We start from the raw sequence: 17,737 nt of genomic DNA on the forward strand, positions 1-17,737 counted from the left end.
TTATTACAGGCATTAGTACTGCATTTGTAGTCAAAATTATAGTTTTTTTTAAATATGCTTTTTATTTCATTTCAACTAAATAAATAAAAAATAATTTAAGACGTATTAGCAATTCATGCTCATTTTAATAAACAAGTATTGTAAATATTATTATCAATACAGTACTGGTTTTGATTGACAATTTCATTCCTACTAGATTTTCTAATCATTAAAATATCATTTTAATCATTTTAATCTGTTACATTCACTACTGAAACACTTTCACGAACGCAACTAAAATGGCCTCTCACATGATACATCATTTATTTTATTTATTTTTTTACTCTCATACACACTACTGAAACACTCAGATCAGCGTAGTTGCGCTAACGTGCCATTTAAACACAGCACATTTGGCGGACAAAAAAAAAAAAAAAAAAAATGTAAAAATTTCATTAGGACACTTCATTAGGTACAGGCCAGAACTTCACATTACACGTTTTCGTAACCTTATTTTGGTTACCTTACTAAACGCCACGAGAGGGACAGAATATTAGGGACATCCTCCCTGCTTGTGTCTTATCATCTGCAAGTGGCCTGCAGCCTCTGTAATTGGAGACAGCTGAAGTTAATGATTGCGGTGTTCCATATTGTGTGTGTGTGTGTGTGTGTGTGTGTGTGTGTGTGTGTGTGTGCGTATATATAAGACGTGATAACCTTTCGTCTCTCCACCTTCCCTTGCCTGACACCATGTCCTTTTCTGGAAAGTACCAGCTGGAGTCTCAGGAGAACTTTGAGCCTTTCATGAAGGCCATTGGTAAGCTCCTGTCTTGTATTAATTATCTGCATGTTTTGTTCGTCTAAGTCACCAATTATGTTTTAGGTCTTCCTGATGAGCTCATCCAGAAAGGCAAAGATGTCAAGAGTGTCTCCGAGATCGAGGAGAGCAGCAACGACTTTAAGGTGACTGTCACGACCGGCTCCAAGGTCCTCGTCAACTCTTTTACCATCGGACAGGAGGCAGAGCTGGAGACCATCACTGGAGAGAAGGTCAAGGTAAGGCTTGAAAATGGAAGCTGTGGAAGAAACCTATCACAAAATTTGCTCTTGGGTTTTGATTGTTTGGGGTTTTAATTGTGTGGTTGTGGTTTGTGTCCAAGTTTGGCAGATGTTTGGATTTGAGGGCCATTTTCAATGGACAGATGGGCTGGGTCATTTAACCATTGGTAATCAATCAACCAATTGAGATGAGTAAATTTTAGCCTTAATACTTTTATTTTTTTTAAAAATCTGTTTAATTGGGGTTGAAGCTGAAAAATTGAGGAAGTGCTTGACAGGCCCAACTTTAATTTGCCCAGTAGCCCAAGTGTATATTGAGGTGTTCTTAATATGGCCCTTGTGTATCTAATGAGATGACTGAAAATGCTTGTTTATAATTCCATGTAGCTTTACAATAAGCATTTTTGCTTGTTTCTGAATTTGTTAATTTATCTTTATTTTCATTTTGCAATTGGGATAATTATGTGCACTTTTTAAAATGTTTTCATCTTAAACCGTCTTGGTGGGGTAAGTGGCCTGTCAGCGCAGACATTTGCCCACCCTGTTCCAGTGTGACCAAATGAGCAGTACGTGATTGTGTGGCTTGAATAATTGGTGCACATTTTTCTTTTGTGAAGGCGGTGGTTCAGCGTGAAAGCAACACGCTGAAGGTTTCCCTTAAGGGAATCGAGTCAGTCACGCGGCTGGAAGGTGACACAATTGTCAATGTGAGTGCTGTTTTTAAAATTCCAAAAAGCTTGCAATTGTCTGCACACGTGAACATGCTTGACATTGTTCTCATTTTCAGACGATGACACTTGGTGACATTGTGTACAAGAGGACAAGCAAACGCATTTAAATCTGCACCTGGCATAATAAAAGTTTAAAATAAAGACATTTCTGGCTTTTTTTTTTGTCAAAGGCCCCTCCCAGTATGACTTCAAATTTTGCATTAAGAGGTTTAAATTTGGGGTCCTACAGTTTGTATTTCTTTCTAAAGTGAACTCTCACCCACAACTTGCACTTCTAAAAACAAAGGCTAAACCCAATGCCCTTAAGTGGCTTTTTTGTCTTAAATTAGCGGTTGGCAAACTTGAAGTATCTCAAATTACCACTGTAATGACTAGCAAGTGTTAAAGAACAAGTTTTATTCTGAAAGTTTAATATTGTAACATGCAGTTTGAATATTAGTACTGCATCTAAATATGAAAAATGATTCAAATTGTACCTAAAGGTTTAAAGAGAGCAGCCTTGAGTTTAGCAAGCTGAGTTTTTTTGGGGGGGGGCTTATTGCCACCCCCAGTTCCAAGTTTACTGTCTTTTTTTGTTTTAAATGCCTGTTAGCTTTTTAATTTTGGGACATGCCACAGACGGGCTAAGGGAATTGTTGCAGCCTTTATGCTTTAAATGGCCATTTTGAGCAAATGGTGCATGTATGGAAACATTTACTGTACTACTAGCAGGCATATTCTGAACTATAGTTTAGAGTCCCAGTAGTTGTGAAACTTGTCTGCTTGACTTGTGCTCCCTGGTGGTTGTCATGAAATCATGATTCAGTCAGGAAAAATAAGATTACAAAAATATTTTGGCTGTAAAACTCCCTTGTCTCGGTCGTCAAGGGATTATGCTAAGGCTGGAATGGATTAATGGCATTTCAATGGGGAAAGCTTTTAAATTTGTTTTGAGTTAGGGGTGTGGTCACAGAACAAATGAAACTCATGTCAAGGTATCACTGTACTGCTGAACTATAATTGGGCAGTGAGTACCCCCTCCAAGTACAACTAGAGGTAGCTCTTGTACCACATAGAGTTGGTACCATTCTGCTCAACTTGCATTAAAAAAAAAAAAAAAAAAAAAAAAAAGTTTTGGGTCCTAGTTTAGCAAAGTTTAAAGCCCAGTTGATTTTGATAGTTTTCTAATAAAATGTAACCATTAAAACCATATTTTCCTTCATGACTCAACGTGCCAATCAAATCTTTGATTTATTTTGAGAAAACAAATTTCAATCACTTAAGCGCAATAAGACTGATCAAAATGGATCATGTCAAAGTTTTCATTCCTAAACTGAATAAAGATTTTTGTTCACTTTTTTTTTTTTTTTTTTATCAAATTGGGTTGCGAAATAAAATTGCAGCCTGGCGTACTAGTGGTTGGCACCTCTGCCTCACAGTGGCGATGTTCTGGGTTTGAATCTCAACTCAGGCTGTCCTATCCGTCGCAGTGCTTCGTTTGTCTCCGGGTATTCCAACTTCTTCCCACCTTCCAGAAACATGCCAAATGCTTGTCTGTCTCTGTGTCCTGTGACTGACTGATGGGACCAGCGCTATAGAAAATCAGAAAATGAATTTCCTGCCCATCCCTACTTCGGAGAAGTTCTTTGGGTAAATGTTAAGTGGCATGACAATCACCTGCTTTATATTGGAATGTGCAAATGACACACTTCAATTTGGGAATGTGATTGCCAGGGCATGTTTAATGGTGGAACACAATGGAGATGACATTCTATTTTTTTTATTTTTTTTTTCTTTATTTCCTCCGGTGGAAGAGATTCTTAATGTCTTCCTCCATGGACTTGGGTTCATGCATCATGGTCATGGGTCTGTTCTTCAGGGCTGCCTCTCTCATGCTGTGGTAGACGTACTCATTCTGCTTAAACATCCTCAGTTCCATTTCTGTCTGCACGCGCATTGACTGCAAGGTGGGGAAAAAACATAAATGAGGGGGTGTACGAAGACAATTGGGGTTGCGCTCTATATGTGTCCTAATTCCAATTTCACTTCTGACTTAAGAAATGGTCACAAAACTTAAGCCAACTGAAAATATAGACTTGTAACATTCCACGATGTGTTCAGGTACCGGAAGCTCCTAGCAAGATTCAACGGTTACAGCAGGATGAGATGTTTGGCATTGGCAGAAAATATTTAGCAAACTTTTCATGGGCGAAACGGACGTATTCAGCTCTGCTGTTCATCCCACAAATGCACGTTCCATACAAACGTCACACAGCCTTACACTTTGCGCTATGATTTTTTTTTTTTTTTTTTTTTTTTTCTTCCAGCTCAATCATTGTAAAACAACCTTGTCATAGTTAATATAATTTTCTCTGAACATCTTGGGACATTTAACTCAAATCTAGTAGGATTCTGACCTTTTTTTTTTTTTTTCTCTCCCTCATGGTATTACAAATTGCAACTTTCTTTAGATGAATGTAGGTTAGGCTTGTAATATTATCCCATTAATCATGTTTTCTTCATAAAAAATCTGCAACATGACTATTCTTATAAAATTACAACTCAACACTGAAAGTCTGACTTTTTTTTTCCTCAAAAATTGTTTGTGGGACAATTTGATCAGCAGAATTTTGACTTTTACAAAGTAAAATTGCAACTTTTAACTACTAACAACTATTAAGACCTTTTTCTTTTGATGTAACATTTTGACGTTATTCTCATAAAATTACAACTCTTAGAATAAACAGCTTTTGTCGTGTGTGTGGCTGTGTCTACTCTTTTTGCCTGGAACAAATTCATCAGATACCAACAATAATGGAATTAAAGTTCATCATCACAAGGTAAGCTCCGCAAAGAAGCAGCAGTTTTCTTACCTCCAAGTCCTTAGTTATGGGATGCATTGGGCCGTGCGTGACCATGAGAATGGCGTAGGCCTTGCAGATCATCCCGTGGCCCACCTCGATCAGGCCGGCTTGCCAGTGCGTGACTCCCGCTCGCATGGCTGCCATGCCCAGGGTGGGGTTGTTGGGGTGGTAAAGCTTCCTGTCCACCATCAGAACACTGCGATTAGCTGTGGAAACGCTTCGAATATTACAATAAAAAGCCACCAAGTGGTACAATGCGGCCCAGTTTGCTGCAGTAAACATTTTGGTGCATTTGAATTAAGGATTCCAGAATAACCGACCTGGACTGTCCCACTTTTTAGCGCCTGTTCGTTGGGGTGCCAAATGATGTGGTATGCTTTGGACACTTGTGAAGGGTGGAGCTATGCGCTGCTGTTTGTTGATTTGCATTTTGTGTTACAATGGAATGACTTGAATGGGAAAACAATTTACCTTTCCCAAAGCCACATACCCGAAAACAGAGACTGGCCAATCACCATGAGAAAATGCAATCTTAGTCCGATGAAGTTACATATTTTTCCATTAAATAAAAAAAAGGCTTTTTCTCATAATATTTTGTGTATTTATTTTTAATGTTATGGTTGTTTTTTTCCTTTTATAAAAAAAAAAAAAACCAAAAAAACATCTTTAGTCATAAAATTATTAGCTAATAAGTTTTCTTGTAAAATTCCGACCTTATTTTTGGAAAGAAATTTTTTTTTTTCTCGCATGTTCATTTTTTTCCCCTTGAAATAATACGTTTTTTTAAAGGAAATACATCTTTTTGCTCAGTATTACGACTTTTTCATTGTAACATTGACTAAAATACAAATTATCGAAAGAAATACCTATTTTTTGTGTATATTTGATTGACTTTTTAAACACAAATTCTTGTAATATAACTTTATTCTTCTAAAATAAAACTGAAAATGTTTATTTTGTGGCGAAAACAAACCGAAAAATCTCACACTAAACTGCCCCGTACTGCTTTGTGCCTAAATGCTTCTCTTCTCTACGTACATGTAGCCGTCCACCATTTTGCGCGCGTATTCAGCGGCGTCTTCGAAGTACTGCAGGTAGGCCTGCACCTCGCTCATGGTGCTCCACATCCTCAGCAGGTAGATGTGAGTGTCGGCCAGTAGGGGCTCCGTCTTCCCGATGCACTCCCTGGAGATCTTCACCACCTGAGGAAATACACAATACAGGGTCAAATACTTCCCATGTGGCATCAATCTCAAAGGATGGAAGACTTCATAAAGTGATAGTTCACCTCGTGGTAATCGCCCTTTAATCGGGCCTGGTCCATCTTTTCCAGCATCTGAAAGCAATAATCTGTTGCATCTTTCACTTGCTCCTCTGACGGCTGGGAAAAAAAAGGCAGAAAGGGCAAAAGGTTGATGAAACTTTATGGGGAAAAAAAGAAAAAGGTTTTTATTACAACTTTGCAACATTACAATTTTATTCACATAAAATTACAACTGCTATATTTTATTTAAAAAAATACTACCTATTTTAGTCTTCTTACATTTTTTCTTCTAATATGATGTTACTACACAATGTAAAATTAAGACTTTTTCCTGAAAAAGACTTTTTTTTTGTACAATTAAAAATATATTGTTAGAATATGATTTGACTGTATTATTTTCGTCAAAGAATACTACTTTTTTAACTTAACCCAACTTTTTTCTTGTAATAGTACAACTTTATTCATGTAAAATTAAGACTTAAGACTTAAAATACTATTATGTTCTCACATAACCTTTTTCTCTTATTTGATTTTCATTGAAAAAGTTCATAAATTGTTTCTCACAGTATTAAGACTAATTTTCCAACAATTACTTTATTCTCATTGTATAATTTGTATTATTATTATTATTATTCTCCTAAAATGACCGCTTTCTATTTTTTCAACTTCTGCACTGCAGTTGTCTTGGTAATAGCCTCACAAAATGTTGGTATTTATTGTTTTCCCAAAAAAAAAATACACTACAAAGGGATTTGGAGTAAGAAATGCATGATTGTAACCTGGTTATTTCTATATTTAGCTGTTTTGACTCAGGCAGATAAAAAGCTTAACCCATGTGGAATTATCTTTTGCTTCAAATAGACTCTGTGTCTCTTCTCATGTTTCCCTTATCAGCCGCGACTGTGCTACCACTAAACATAGCGCCGGTGTTTCAACCCAGTTTACCTCCTACGGGGCTAACATTCTCAGAGTAGACAAAACCAGAGGCCGACCTTGACGCCGTCCTGGTCCCTGCCTCCCATTTTCAGGTCGTCCTTGATGCGCTCCTTGCAGTGTTGGCACGTACAGTCGAAGAAGTACTGCGTCTTCAGCAGCCTCCGCCTCTCCTCCGACACGTTGATGAAGTCCACGTAGGAGACGGTCAGCTCCTCGCCCTCGGCAAGCTTACCCAAAGAACGCAGCTCAATCCTGAGGAGCAACGGAGAAGCGTTATTCATGCGCCATTGGCCTCTCACATCTAAAGTTCTGTTTGAGGTGTAATATTGTACGAAATGTAGTCGTGTTTTTGATGATTTGTGTCATGATAAACCCTGATTCATGCTGTGGTTTTTAGTCCAATCAAGTGAGTGGTAAAGGGTAGAAGGAAAAAGTGCAGTAATTGTGTTAGTGTTATAGTTTTTATTCCATTATGCAAATAATTTTTCTTGAAACTGCAATACTGTTGCATAACTACATTCAGGCTTGAAGCAATCATTCCCAACCAGTGAGCTGTGAGAGATCTTTGGGTCCGAAATGTATTTATTTATATACTACAAATAATGTATCCTCGTTCATCTAGCTATGCTGGCAACATAAGTGACAGGTAGAACAATATAAACATGCGCTTCCACTAGATGGCAGTTAATCTGTGTACAGTGGTGCCTTGAGATACGAGTTTCATTCGTTCCGTAACTCTAAACACTTGTATGTCAAATTATCTTTCCTCATTGAAATGAACGGAAATGCCGGTAATCCGTTCCAGCCTCCCCTAAAAAACAAAAAAAACAAAGTATCTTTGAAGGAAATAGTTTTTCTCACACTTTTTGCTCCATTTAAATGGACATATTGCTGCTCCTTCTGGAGTGTGTAATATAGACTATACATAGAGACTGTTCATTCCTCAGAAAGGCCCGGTGCACACATAAAGACTATCGGACTGTTTTTGTCCCGATTTTGCCCCTTCCCGACGAAGGACGACAAACACCAGACTATCTCATGTCTTATAAGATGATCCTTAGGGGTGTCAAACTCGTTTTTGTCACGGGCCACATTGTAGTTATGGTTACCCTCAGAGGGCCGTTATAAATGTGGAAGCATGTAAATGTATAATCGCCTCATCATATCATTACATTGACAGTGGCACATCGGTTTTCGTACGCCTTTATTTTCATATGATTATTTTTTTTTGGACAATTTTTCGCCGAAATTTTGTCCAGGTTTTCATACATCTGCTTGGTTTTCTTACAGTTGAAAATAATCCAAAGGTGAAACGCTAACAAAACATTATGTCCTATTTTAGTGTTTCTTTGTTTATCCTGGCTGGTCATCCAAATTTTACACTAATAAAGTTATGATCTGGAGTCAAATGGTTACATGTTGTTTTAAATGCAAAACATTACTGTTAATATAAAAATTGGATTTGTATTATTTACACACACACTAAGTACCACCTAAAAAAGAGACTTGTACCACCTTCATGAACAACATTAAAATGTACATGCTAATCAAAAACAAGACATAGGTTTTATTCCTAAAAAGTATATTTTAGATTATTGTAAGCCACCGTAACATTACGCACATTTTGAACAATCACACTGCGCTCAAATATAGGAAAAAGTTGAAACTGTACTTAAGTAATGATTTAAATAAAATATATTGCGCAGAAAGGTTAAATAAAGATGTTATCAAAATAAATGTTTGAAAACAAACATTCTTAATGATTCCAAATCGCTGCCAATTTATTGAACACAAAGTTAAATACAACTGAGCTGTACATAGGCTGTGATTCTTTCGTGTACCAATAGAGCAATATACTGTTGCTTTAACACACATTTTTATTATTATGATACTGTAATATTATTAAGCCTTTTTGACACAAATGTTAGAACCCAACATCGTAACTAATATTACCTTACTCTCTCCACTGCACTCGCATAGTGCACACAAAGTGACAAAGCAGCTTTTGTGTGAATGAGTTAGCAGTTAAGAAGACAGATTACCGTGAAGGTAAATGTAAGAAAAATAAGGTGTACTGAGAATATATGTATATACAGTGGATGTAAAGAAATAAGTTAGCATCGTTACATTGTGTGTTAGCAGGAAATTTAAAGGTAACCTCATAAGGACATACAGGTGGAGTGTGATGGGCATTGAACACAAAGTTTTTCATAGACAGAGCACACACATAAGGCTCAGAGGTAACGCACCTCCGTTGAGAATGATACAAAGTATTCACAGCCGATCGACTGAAAGACAAACAGGGAACAGTTTTACACACAAACACACACACACACACACACACAAACACACACACACACAAACAAACATAACACAAAGTCGCACTGAAACGCTCGCAGTCCCGGCAGGTGTTAACCAGAGGTGCGAGCGCGAGTGACTTACTTGCCGTGGTTGAGGATGACAGTGCAGTTGGGCCAGCAGTTGTGATTCACCAGACACAGATTGGGGAACAGACCCACGCCCACAGCCTGAAGACCCCGCTGGTCGCTCACAGTGAAGCCGTTGCAGTTAATCTGGCAAGTACAATGGAGAGAAAGTCAGTTTTATAAAGGGGACTTATTATGGAAAGTTGGTTTTGGACCAATCAAAGCGAGTCCTCTCATTCCCTTTAAATGCGGCGCGCTATTGTCTTTGACATGGCAGAAGTAGAAACTGATTTGCTCATCCGAGAGGTTGAACCACACCAAGTATGTTTGGACAGAATTGCAAGCAGAACTGCGCCGTGGGCATGTCAAAAGGTCACACACCCTCGTTGCGCCGGTACACCCAGCTCGGCGCACACGCGTGCAGCGAGCCTTAACTTTGTTTTTGTGGTCATGTCAAGACGGAAATAAAACACATGAACACCCACCAGTCCGAAGACGTGCGAGATGACATCGCTGGTGTGCTGCTTGCTGTTGCGAGGCCAGTAGTCCAGGAAGTTGTGGACGTCCACTTTGAACTCCTTCAGCTCGTCCTCTTGCATGTCTTCGATGTGGTCCTCTAGCTGGTCCAGCGTGGTCAGCTGCGTGTCGGACACCACGTCGCCCTCCTTGTCCAGACGCCACATGATGCGAGCCACCAAGCTGCACCGAAGGGGACAACGGCAATTTGGTTCACTTCCGCAAACCTTCGCAAGACAAAACCGAAGGCTTTCTGGAGACGACCAGAACAGTCTGGCTTCCAAGCCAGCTGATATGATGCAAGCGTTACGGTCTCTGAGTGTTTTGTAATTTTTTTGAAAAACTGCACCTGCTTTTCAAAGCGACCAACTTGTTCTTGCGAAGTTCAGTCCCTTTTGGAAATTCCTGTTCGATGTTAGGGTGGAGTGAGCTGAAGATTTGAAGCTTTGAAATGCGCTAATGCTGCGTGACATATAAGGCAGATCGGCTTGCCATTACGTTTAACAAAAAAATATAAACTCTCCCACTCTGGCAAAAACGTCCTGTGTTCTTCTTCATATTTTCGTTTGGATGTGCTTTTTTTCCCTGCCATTTCAAGAGGTAACTTGTCGGAAATTGTTTACAACACAAATGATGTCACACCAAAGATTCTCTCGTCGCTCGTTTGACGTCACTCAAACAGGCTTACATGGTCAGTGTGCCATCTAGCTGTAGGGGAGTGAATGACAGCGCCAGCCAAGAATTTTTGACGCATGTCATGTTACAGCTCCTGAAGAGCCGCATGAAACTAGTTAAAGAGCCGCATGAGGCTCGCGAGCCGCGGGTTGGCCACCCCTGGTGTACACCTTGGACTGGTTACCATCCACATATTGATAAACAACCATTCACACTCACATTCACACCTTTACTTAAACTACAGGAAATAATGTTTTTAACTGACCGAATGTTCTCATTGGGCGCCTTGCCGTAGTTTTTGATGGCGGCGCATTCTTGCTTGTGTTCGGCCCAGCCTGCTCGCTGGCAGGTGCGGTCGCAGTAGTGAGAGAACTTGCACTGGCCGCATCTCTGCAGTTTGTCTTGTCTGCGGAAACAGCTGTGGCAGATGCGCTCTGCGAGACTGCAAACAACGGATGGTGTTATGGTAAATATGCTGCACATTCATCTCTCCCAGGATCAAGATCCACTTTGAGTATTTATTTTTTGGGTACCATTTTTTTCATGTTAGGTATGCTAATATCTGAGGACGTTCATAGATGGCGCCATACTTGACAGGACAATAGAAATAAAAAGCAGTTACAGGCAGTCAACCTTTGCACGAAGTACTCCCTAAAAAATACTTGACTCTCCAAGTACCACTACAATGCAAATGAGGAGGTTAATTCATAAAAAGCATATTTGTTATTGCAAGCTACTGTCACTTTATGCATTCTGGCAGCAAAAGTAAATAAACTGCACTTAAATAACGATTCAATTCAAAACATATTCGTACTGTAAAAGTGAATTAAAAATTGTGCTAAAATTTGTATAAAAAAATACTATATTATACTGTACTTAAACGTAATTGAATTGTACTTAAAAAAAAGTGCTATACTACTTGTAAAGTAAAAAAAATGTACATGAAAAGTACAAAATGTACTGTACTTTAAAAGAGAAGTTTAAACAGGCTGTATGAATAGCTATGAGCTTTATTCCAATACAGTATGTTTGCTTGTATTACATGTTTTAAATGTTGTAAATTTAACTTGTATTTAATTCAGTAATTCGTTCACGATCACTAAGTGGTCGTACTGCAGTTTGACAATCACCGTCAACTTTATTCATGTATATTGTATAAAGCAAGGAACCATATTTGGTAACTTAGAATTAATTGGACACCACACACCTCACGATACCGTATAGTGTGATTTATCAGAGCGGAAAGGTATAGAAAATATAAGGAAAATTGACAAAAATTCTCTAGTTGTGGTGACTGCATTCTTTCATGTGTGAACACAATAAATTAGGCCTCGAAAATACCCGCACCTGATTAGACGGCAATCAAAATCAAAGATATACTTGTGCCGCCTCCCCCGAAGTTTGTACCTGTCAAAGACAACAGCTGCGAAGCTGGGCTCGGAAAAGATGACGTCCCCGGCCCAAAATTCCTTGTTAGCCTTCAGACCCCTCCCCTTTCCAGGTGAGTCAAATATGGTCACATTCTCCATGGCTGCGGCACTGCTTCGTAGGACGCTAGAGCACAGACGCTGTATCCAGTGGCGGAGGAAAGAAAGGAGCGTCTCACTGGTGGCGGGGGACTAAGTGGTCAGTTAGGGGCTGGACTGTTTCTTAATCCCAAACACCAACCCTCTTCTTCTAAAAAGACAACCACACACTGCATAGCAAAGGTACTAAAATAGCCAACAACTTGTTCAGCTGGACCACAAACGCGGGGGTCTTTTTGACTGACGAATGCGACATCTCTTGCCGGAAACATTTGTCAAAATGTCTAGAAATACGATCGCAACTCATCTGTAACGCACCCTCATTCAGTGTGAACCATTCATGTTTTTTGGTGTATGTATGCATGTGTATACTTAACAGACAGGAAGACCCCCATGGCCCCTATGAGTTGGTAGGTGCCATGTTCCACAGGGTTATTTTTGTCCCTCACTTGTTTCTGTCTGTCAGGATTCTGAGGTGATATTGGACAGCTGCGAGAAGATTGACACACGCAACACAACGTATAGACACCCCCCCCCCCCCCCCCCCCCCCCCAGCCCCCAAAGCCTGGCTTTCAAACACACACGGTAAGCATGGTAGGCTAATTGAGGTCTCTAAATTGCCCGTAGGTGTGAATGTGAGTGTGAATGGTTGTTTGTTTATTTGTGCCCTGCGATTGGCTGGCAACCAGTTCAGGGTGTACCCCGCCTCCTGCCCGATGAGAGCTGGGATTGGCTCCAGCACGCCCGCGACCCTCGTGAGGAGAAGCGGCTCAGAAAATGAATGGATGAATGAAAAATATGTTTTGCTACTTTGGGCTATTTAAAAGCTGAATCAAACTGCACTACTCCTAAAACGCACTATAACCTTTACGGGTGAACGGAATTTGACCTTCCCTAAAACTTTTGAATGCACATATCCAACTGTTCGATGTTTCAGTACATTTTAACATAACTCGCCGTTATCTAACAAGGAGCTGAACAGCAAAATTCACTTCAATTCAATTCAATTTGTTAAAATTGTAAATAAAGTTCAGTGTTCCAAGATATTGCGCATTTTCTAAAATTAATATAAAATGTAGATATCAGAGTGATACGAATAACTGTGTTTTTTAACTGATAACACCACACTGAGATTTGTCTGTGCATCTGTTTATTTTTAGTTTTCATAGATGGATGGATGGATGTTTGCATGTTCTCTCCGTGCCTGCGTGGGTTTTCTCTGGGTACTCCGGTTTCCTCCCACATCTCAAAAACATGCGTGGTAGGTTGATTGAAGACTCTAAATTGCCCGTAGGTGTGAATGTGGGTGCCAATGGTTCGTTTGTTTCAATGTGCCTTGCGGGTGGCTGGCGACCAGTTCAGGGTGTGCCCCGCCTCTCGCCCGAAGACATCTGGGATAGGCTCCAGCACGCCCGCGACCTTAGTGGTGATAAGCGGTACAGAAAATGGATGGATGGATGTTTAACTGCTTAACATTTGTTAATCTATTACTGAATTGGGTTTCATCTGAAAGAAGTTTTGGACATCCCCGATCTTCACTGAACGTAACGTATGTTTTAGGGATGTGGAAGGTCAGTGGAGTACCCGGAGAAAACCCACTAATGCACAGGGAGAAGATGAAAACTTCACACAGGAACTCCAGAGTCCGAACTCAAACCCAGAACCCCAGAACTGTGAGGGAGACATACGAGCCATTGGAACCAAAGCTTAAAAAAGATTGGAATCATCTTGGGGATCATTACCTTTTTCCCTAAATGTTATAAAATAAAATCCAAAGAAATAACATGTAGGACCGCTTTTATGTAAAAGATTCTTTCATACGTACATCTTGTATTCCTTTTATTTCTAGCAGTACTATGCTGTGGCGTGGCATGGATTGCAAGGGTCACCATCAGACATGTCGCACAGCCTGAAAATTTGGTCCTGATAACAAACACGTGGTTGAGATCACAACTCGAAGAAATCAAGGCGCGAGCCTGTGCCAAAGTCGTTGTCTAAAAGAACCCTCATCAGCTTGGTTGCGGATTCCTGCCATGGGTACAAATGATACTGGATGCCGGTCAGCCGCTGAATTTTCTCCTGCATCTCTGTGTCCGTTGGCCCTGGAAGGTAAGAAAAGAAAATATCACAAGACACCTTTATATAGTAGTTGAGACCCACCCGAAATAAGTGTAAATTTTGCACACAAAAAAAATAAAATCCATAGTTTTACCCCTTCCACATTCTTCAAACACATCTAAACTTATTAAAACACACTTTTAAAACACATTGTAAACACAAACACAAAAACACAATCAAACATAATGACTATGTATGGTAAATATTGTACGTATTGTAGTGTATGTATGTGCTTTTAAGAGGCGGGGCCTGGTGGGGTGGTATGTGACATTGGCGAGTTTTTGTGTGAGCAGGCACGTGCACAGACATTTTTGGGGGCAGGTGATCTAGTCAAAAAAAGGGCACCCACGGCCAAAATTATTTATACACTTAATAAAAAAAAAAACAGTAGCAAGTATTTAACGTGGGTATTTATTTCTGTTAAAACAACACAATTAATAATACAACTATTAAAAAAGGAGGTGAAGGGAGACTAGAGTGGTTATAAGAAGTCAACACACCCCTATTCAAATGAGGAGGAAGGAAAGGGGCTTGGGCAAAGGTGGGAAAATATCTACAATTCTATCTAAGGACTCAAACCTTTGGGGATAAAGTTGATGACAATTATTATTTTAATCTTAATGAAGACAAAAAAGTACTGCAGCAAAAAGGACACTTTTTTTGGTTCAGGGCAAAAGGACAGGTGCTTGAGCACCACCTAGTGGACATGTGTGCATGTGCCTGCGTGTGAGGGTCTGGCCGTGAGATGTGGCAGACAGCAGCTTCTGCGTGAGTGTACTCGCTGAATTATATGTTTTAATGTTCTTCAAGCATTCATGAAAGCGCTGAAAAGAGCGTCAGGGACTGTCTCTCTCCTTTCCCACATGCGAGGGGATGACAGTAACTATATTCCATCCATCCATTTTCTCCTCACTAGGGTCGCGGGAGTAACTATATTGTAAAAACCTATTTAAAAATAAATAAATAATAGTTTTGGGGTTTTTTTTTAAACGCGATGTAGCGGAGTTGCAAAGGATGAACCTCAATATAGAGGATGAACACTGTATTGTCTGTTCTTATTGGCAAAAAGCAAGTACGACGTACCCGGCGAGTAGCTGAGCACTTGGACGTTGGGATTCTCAGCTTCCAGCACCCTGAACATCATCTCCCTGGCCGCTTTGGCGGTGCAGCAGAGCACCCAGGAGGGCTGCGCCTGCAGCGCAAACATTGAGGAGCAGTTGAACACGCTCCATCGCAGTCCGGCTCTCGGCAGAAAGGCCTGCAACACTCCCGCGGTCAGCGCCAGCACGGCGCTAACATTAAGGGCCAGGTAGGAATTGACCACGTTCCAGCTCAGTGACGCTCTCGAACGGGGAGATGTCGCCCAACGAGGCTGGCGGCAAGAACATTTTTTTTTTTTTTTAAATCTGAAGTCATGGTACCAGCATCACATGCTGCCATGCTCATATGCATTTGTAATGAGATTCGGTTTGGATGGAAAGATGTGAAAGTCAACAGCTCAGGCGTGGTGGTCTCATGACTCTTTTTTCTTTTCCCTATTTAAAGCAAAACCACAACAACACAATTACGATTAAGACACTTGCGGTCAAATCATTTCTAGTTAGAGAAGAAATAAAGAAAGAATTTTCTTGGAAAAGCACACGCACTTGTACTACACTGTTGCATATTTATGGTACAGTTTCCAAAATCTGAGTAATTCATATTCAAATGATTTAAACATTTTTATTTGAATGGCCACCTGTTCTTTAAAAAAATATTATTATAATTATTGAAATTATTTTTTAAAAATTATTTTAATAATTATAATCATATTTATAAGTTGGAATTCATGTTTAATTTGTATTTTTTTTAATGTTACACATAACTATTTTCCCTTTTTTTATTTTAGGATCATTTTTTCAATATCATGTCTATTTAAAATAAAGTTATCATTAGTATTCATCGTCATCTTCAAAAACGAACGTGCTAAATTCATAGTCATTCATTGATTGGAAATTGTTAATCCAAGAAAATTGGTTGGATTTCCATGTTCATATAGTGAAAAATAGAGCAGCTCCTTCTTCCATTTAGACAAATTCATGAGACATTATGGTTGAAGAATTAATGCAACATATCACTTGGTCAAGCAATTATGGTTGGGAAGCTCTATCGAAGGTTTCTGGTGCGATACAATGTGGTCTTCCACATCTATGTAAGCCTCACCAGCACCAGACAAGAAGCACATGTTCTATGTCTTTGATGCTTTGCCGTCCTGCCACGTTCACAGGTGTCCTCCACGCCTTCTTCTGTGCTCAGATCTGCTGCCGTACAGCAAATGGTCAGGTCCTGGAGGCTTTGCAGCAGTTCCCCCTTCAGCTCCTGGAGCAGAGGTTTGGAGCGAGCCACCAGCAACAGCACGGAGCCCGGCTTGAGGTAGCCTGACGCCTGGAAGAACACATGACATTGTCTCTTCTTTTAGGTTTTCTTTCCCCCGAGTAAGTCAACTACTTACAAGGTGTGCAAGTGTCCGTCCGAATCCCTTCGAGGCTCCTGTGATGATGCACATGCACCGTCCCAAAGTGCTTCCACTTGCATGAAGAACTCCAGACATGTTTACGACTGCAGCTACTACCTTGTTGAATGGTCAAAGCTGTAATGAAAACGAGGGGGCAGGACAGGAGAGCTTTTACTCATGAGATAAACATAAGCACTGCATATTTGTGCAGGCCCCCGTAAACAGGCAGCATAAAGGGATTTCGTGCTCTACATTTCACACTGACAAGACTTGAACACTTCAAGTCTTGGTAAGTTTTTATGTTGGAAACCAGTTGAATATTTCACATTAAATACAAAGGAAGGGGACAGCATCGGATTAGAGTTGAAGTAAACCCTATCTACTACTTTTTTCAATGTAAGAAACCCCACACCACGAGGGAAAAAATGACCATGTGTGTGCTTACAGTTCTCATAGTGTGAATTGTAATCGAGGTGACTAATACAGCACACCACAGGCCACACACATACCGATTATTGTGTCCTTCTCCAAACCAGAAGTCTGTCATAGTGCCAAAACTGACCAGTGAAAGGCAGCGTGATGCTGCATGGCATCCAAAGAAGAGAGGGTAGTAGTAGTTGAAGAAGACTGCTGCTAGTTTATCCGGTAACTCTTTTCCTTGTTAGGAGCGTAAGCATTTGCAATATAAATATTAAACAGGTTTAACATTTACACTTATTGGCCCAGACCTGTTTTCCGAACAGATCGGGAAGGAAAGATCAGTCGAAACGCAACACAGAACAGCGTAATCGCTCAGTAGAATCTTTTGGAGACTTCCGACAATCGGGCCTTTGCTAACTTTGATCGAGAGAGGAATAATCCTGAAATCGGGTCCGATTATCGGTATGTGTCCCCTTGCGTTTTATCTTTTCTCATCATTGCTGTAATGCATTATTGTAGGACCACTTTAGGGGGGTTTATTCCAGTTTTATGCGAATAACCAAAGATCTGATACTATGTCTCACGATAATATGAGCTCCACTGAGGATATTCAAATGCTCACGTGTCCTTTTCGACAACTCTTAACCTTTTCCACACTACAAATCGGGGATCGTGCGGCAGCATTTTTAGCCTGCTACGCTTTTATATGGTAAAAATATTCTACAGTGAATTGTGACAAATAAAATAAGG

General features: G+C 40.1%; 3 protein-coding genes across 4 annotated transcripts; 1 reads left to right on the plus strand and 2 right to left on the minus strand.

The window, feature by feature from the left end:
• The first annotated feature begins 655 nt into the window (after positions 1 to 655).
• On the plus strand, positions 656 to 1,914 carry LOC133475215 (fatty acid-binding protein, liver-type-like). The gene is made up of 4 exons (XM_061767742.1): positions 656 to 796; positions 863 to 1,035; positions 1,656 to 1,745; positions 1,826 to 1,914. Exons 1-4 carry the CDS (start codon positions 730 to 732, stop codon positions 1,874 to 1,876), a joined length of 381 nt encoding a protein of 126 aa, XP_061623726.1. The 5' UTR covers positions 656 to 729; the 3' UTR covers positions 1,877 to 1,914.
• A 1,556-nt stretch (positions 1,915 to 3,470) lies between these two features.
• smyd1b (SET and MYND domain containing 1b) lies at positions 3,471 to 12,106 on the minus strand. Of its 2 annotated transcripts, XM_061767740.1 has the most exons (10): positions 11,837 to 12,106; positions 10,695 to 10,871; positions 9,724 to 9,937; positions 9,255 to 9,385; positions 9,062 to 9,100; positions 6,869 to 7,064; positions 5,901 to 5,993; positions 5,651 to 5,814; positions 4,622 to 4,790; positions 3,471 to 3,708 (listed from the first exon to the last, which is right to left on the minus strand). In XM_061767740.1, the coding sequence occupies exons 1-10, from the start codon at positions 11,956 to 11,958 to the stop codon at positions 3,544 to 3,546; spliced, it is 1,470 nt and encodes a 489-aa protein (XP_061623724.1). In that variant the 5' UTR covers positions 11,959 to 12,106; the 3' UTR covers positions 3,471 to 3,543. The 2 variants fall into 2 exon arrangements, with proteins under 2 accessions (XP_061623724.1, XP_061623725.1); XM_061767741.1 differs by lacking the exon at positions 9,062 to 9,100 and having other exon boundaries at positions 11,837 to 12,105.
• Positions 12,107 to 13,137: 1,031 nt separating this feature from the next.
• Positions 13,138 to 16,975, minus strand: sprb (sepiapterin reductase b). Its single transcript, XM_061767085.1, is given in 5 exon segments — positions 13,138 to 14,057; positions 15,157 to 15,394; positions 15,396 to 15,445; positions 16,263 to 16,497; positions 16,565 to 16,975. Coding segments are annotated over 5 exon segments (777 nt in total). The 5' UTR covers positions 16,664 to 16,975; the 3' UTR covers positions 13,138 to 13,902.
• Between the last annotated feature and the right edge of the window lie 762 nt (positions 16,976 to 17,737).

The sequence above is a fragment of the Phyllopteryx taeniolatus genome, chromosome 3 (assembly GCF_024500385.1).
Source record: "Phyllopteryx taeniolatus isolate TA_2022b chromosome 3, UOR_Ptae_1.2, whole genome shotgun sequence".
Classification (NCBI taxonomy): Eukaryota; Metazoa; Chordata; class Actinopteri; order Syngnathiformes; family Syngnathidae; genus Phyllopteryx; species Phyllopteryx taeniolatus.